General features: G+C 28.6%; 1 protein-coding gene across 1 annotated transcript; it reads right to left on the bottom strand.

The window, feature by feature from the left end:
* Positions 1-1,337: 1,337 nt before the first annotated feature.
* LOC107963482 (glutathione S-transferase U25) lies at positions 1,338-2,429 on the bottom strand. The gene is made up of 2 exons (XM_016899985.2): positions 1,995-2,429; positions 1,338-1,900 (listed from the first exon to the last, which is right to left on the bottom strand). The coding sequence occupies exons 1-2, from the start codon at positions 2,310-2,312 to the stop codon at positions 1,556-1,558; spliced, it is 663 nt and encodes a 220-aa protein (XP_016755474.1). The 5' UTR covers positions 2,313-2,429; the 3' UTR covers positions 1,338-1,555.
* Between the last annotated feature and the right edge of the window lie 1,954 nt (positions 2,430-4,383).

Raw genomic sequence — 4,383 nt, 5'->3', positions numbered from 1 at the left:
TAGGAGTGAGAAAAATCCGATTCGATTTGAAAAACTTGACAAAAAATCAAATTTTAAATTAAATAATTCGAGTTATTTGAGTTAATCAAGTTGTTCGTATAAACTCGAATAAAAATCAAGATTTTTGGTTTAATTTGAATATGAATTACACAATTCGAATTATCCAAAAATTTGAATAAAAAAAGGCAAAACAACGTCGTTTTGATAAATGTTTACGTTTTCTAAATTTAAAACCCATTAAGTTAAAAGGTAAAATCATTATATTGTTTATATAGTTAAATAATCTTGTACTTCGTCTACTAGTTAAATAACCAGTTCATATAGACGCAACATTGAGTATAAATAACATGATTCATTAACTTGACTCGAAATTTTTTGACTCAATTATATTTGATTCGAAAAAATTTCAAATTAAATTCGGTTGCTAAAATAGGATTCGTCAACTCGACTAACTCGAATTTTTTTTACTCGATTCGACTCGACTCGATCGAATACTCACCCCTATCTCAAACCCCTTGGACCATTCAAATCCAAACAGGTTGTGTTCTCTACTTTCAAATTATATATAACAATATTAATTATTTGAACTAATTAATAACATTATAAAAATATATAAACCAAAATTATATTAAGAATTAAAATATAAGAATAAAATCTCAATTTTAAACATATTAAAAGACCAAAACTTAAAATTAACCAGTTTTATAAAATGTAAAAAAATTAACATGATGAGTATGTGCCATATGTCAGCATGAAGAAAATCTTTTGAACCTTACTTTAATATATAGGTATAGATTATTAGTGACTTTGTCCTTTCACCAATATACCTCGTACACCATAAACATGGTGGTTTTACTAATGAAGTCATCCATCACGAACATGAATGGTTAAATTCTATCATTAGTTCATGTATAAGTTGTAATTTTAGTCCATACACTTTAATTTGGTCATTTTTAATCACTGTATAGATTTTAAAATTTTAGTTCTTACTAAATAGTAATTATTAAAGTTATTTTATTATTTTTAAATTTTAATGTGACAAACATATTATCACATATATAATGAAATATTAGCTGCTATTTCTACATATTATGTAAAGAAGGTCGTTTATGTCAATACTAAAATTTTAAATTTTAAAAAATATAAAGACTAATAAATAATCTAATTGGATAACATGAATTAAATATACGACGTTAGGCACAATACAAAATTAATAGTAAAATTTAATCAAATGAATTTAACTGTTACCATGAGGACTGAAATTTCAAATTTTAAAAAAATATAAACACTAAAATTTGATGAAATTAAAATATAAAAAACTAAATTCATGAAAGAAATTAGAGTAGAATTTGACCAAGAATTGGTCGTATATATTCCGTTTTATTTGCTTTAATTATTGAAGATAACTGTAAAAACAAGATAAAACCATCAGGCATTTCCAATTATTAAGAAAAAGAAAAAAAGAAAATACATCAGTTTATCATTGCTCTGTTTCCCCCTTCAATTATGACTGCATCCTGCTGGCAGTGGAGGGAACAAAAGGGGGCGGGGTCTCTTAGTCGATGCCTAGCATTTTCCTAAACATCAAGACGAACTCATACACTTTCTCAGGGGGTGGAACTACTTTGGCGACGCTCTCTCTTTGCAAACACCTCTTCATCCAATTCGACAACTTGGGGCACTCGGCCTCCACCGTTAACCCGCCGATCTTCTCAACGGCAAAGAACCAGCTCGTTAGAGGGATTAATATGATGTCAACGAACCCAAATGTGGTGCCAATGAAGTAATCTTTGTCCCCTAAGGCTTCTTCTAACTGCTTCAATATCTCTATGAACTCCTTTTTAGCTTCCACTGGTACCTCTCCCTTGCTTCTCCATATATTACCGCATGCATCAAATACCTGACCCAACTCGCAATATGTTGTTATCAAGGATGGACCATAAATTAGTTAACCCAACAAATTAAAAGAATTAGTCATATATATATGTAAGTACCTTTTTGTCAATGAAATCAGCCCAAAAGCGTGCCTGAGCTCGGCCATATGAACATGGCGGGAGCAGTGGAAGGGAAGACCAGGTTTCATCGATGTAGTTAACGATGATGGTGGACTCGCACAAGGGTTTTCCATCGTGGAGGAACACCGGGACTTTCTTGTAAATGGGGTTTGAGCTGAGCAACAACTCGCTTTTGCCGCCAAATAAGTCCTCGGCTTGAGCTTCATATTCAAGGCCTTTCTCGTTCAAAGCAATCTTAACCCTCATGCAAAAGGGACTAACCCAACAGTCAAGAATAACAAGCTTTGCCTTTGACATCTTAATTAAGGAAGCTAAGTGATCTTCTCTCAATATTTTCTATTTGATTTGAAGTGGAGAAATCGGTGGGAATGTTGAAAATTTATAGACCAAGTTTTGTAGTGTGACGAGGTTATCGAAGTTTGGATCTTGCAAGCAGTTGGTTTATATACATAGTGATAATCAGTATGCGTATATTATTATGTGCTCATAAGCTTTGTCCTTGACACGCGACATTAATTGGAAGGTAGTAATAATAGATACCCGTTGTCCACAGCTAAAATGCTAATTAATTCCCGTTTGGTTTGCTAAAATGAAATAAGGTTTTAATGAAAATAAAATAGGATTAAAATGAAATTAAATAGACTAACAGTTATTTGGTTAGATGTAATAAAATGAAATGTATATTGTAATAATATTCATGCATTTAATTGAGATGAATGAATATATAATAGCAAAAAAAATACTCAAATGATAAATGTCTTTTAATATTTTAATATATTTCTTAAACTAATTTAATATTAAAGAATAATATTTTTCATCAAAATAATAATAGTTTAATATAAAATATTTAAATAATATTTTATATTAAATTATATCAAAAGATTGTTTTAGTTTTATATTAAATTATATTAAAATATTTCATTTTTATATTTTTGAAATGTGAAAATAATATTTTTTATTAAATTATATTAAAAGAATTTTTTAGTTTCTCCATCTTCATCTTCGTTGGTCCACTGTCTCTCCTCAAATTTATCTTTATCTTCCTCTCTAACTTTTTTTCAGAATCCAATGTACCACCGTTGTTGTTGTTGCCTTCCGCCACTGTTAGCCACCAAAATGAATTTATCCAAACTTTAAGTTGAATGTCATTTTCGTATTGATACCAAAAAATGTATCGATAATATTTTGTAGGTATTGATGCTTTTTGCAAAGTATTGATAAAAACATGTTTGCTCAAATTCCTTCGAAGTCTTAAGTTATTTTCGTATCAATACTGAAAAAGGTACCAATGATTTTTCTTAAGGTATCGATACTTTTTACAAACTATCGATAAAAATGTGTTTGATCAAATTCCTTTGAAGTCAGAATGGCATTTTGATATCGATGCTTTTATAAGTATCAATACTTTTTGTTAGGGAGCAGTTTTTCACTTGAGTTAAACGTTTTTCACTTGAGTCAAAAAAAATTCACTCGATTTAAAATCATTTTCACTTGGGTCAAAAAATTTTCACCTGATTTAAAATTGTTTCACTTGATTTAAAAAATTTGCACTTGATTTAAAACTATTTAACTCAATTTAAAATGATTTTCACTTGAGTCAAAAAAATTTCACTCGATTTAAAAGTTTTTCACTTGATTTAAAACTATTTCACTCGAATTAAAAAATTTTCCCTTGATTTAAAACTGTGTCACTTGATTTAAAATGTTTTTCACTTGATTTAAAATGGTTTTACTCGATTTAAAATTTTTTCACTTGATTCAAAATTGTTGAAGGGTTTATTAAATTGTCCCAAAATATTTCTAAGTGTTCAAAGTATTCTCTAAATTATTTGGAGACTTTAAAATAGGTTTTTACTTTGAATTTCATCAATTCTTTGTTTAAAAACCATATTTATTCAAAAATATTTTATTTGTTATATCAAAATAAATTATCAAATAAAGCTTAGTACAACAATAACCTAGATCTACAAAGCTTTCGTATCAAAATTTCTCCCATTTTTTTGTTTATTTTGTTTACTAATATAGTTAAAGTTGTCGGATAAAACACATTAGTGAACAAATATAAATATAAATAAACAAATATTTATATAAAATAAAATGAATTAAATAATTTATATTTAAAATATCAGATATGAAAAACCAATAAATAAGATAACGAAAACTAGAAATCAAAAAGAAAAATCGAGTTTTACTAGATGTTAAGACCTGTTTTACACAGTTTCCTTAAGACAGATTCGGTCGCTCCTACGATACTTGGAGAAACGTTGGTCCACTGTCTCCCAAGATACAACAACACGATGATCGAAGTAGTAGCACCTCTACAGGGATCAACGAACAAACCTTACCTTCTTCTATCACCAATCATTGA

The sequence above is a fragment of the Gossypium hirsutum genome, chromosome A07 (assembly GCF_007990345.1).
Source record: "Gossypium hirsutum isolate 1008001.06 chromosome A07, Gossypium_hirsutum_v2.1, whole genome shotgun sequence".
NCBI lineage: Eukaryota > Viridiplantae > Streptophyta > Magnoliopsida > Malvales > Malvaceae > Gossypium > Gossypium hirsutum.
Note: the sequence above shows the minus strand (reverse complement) of the source record. Positions and strands in the feature narration are given on the sequence as shown.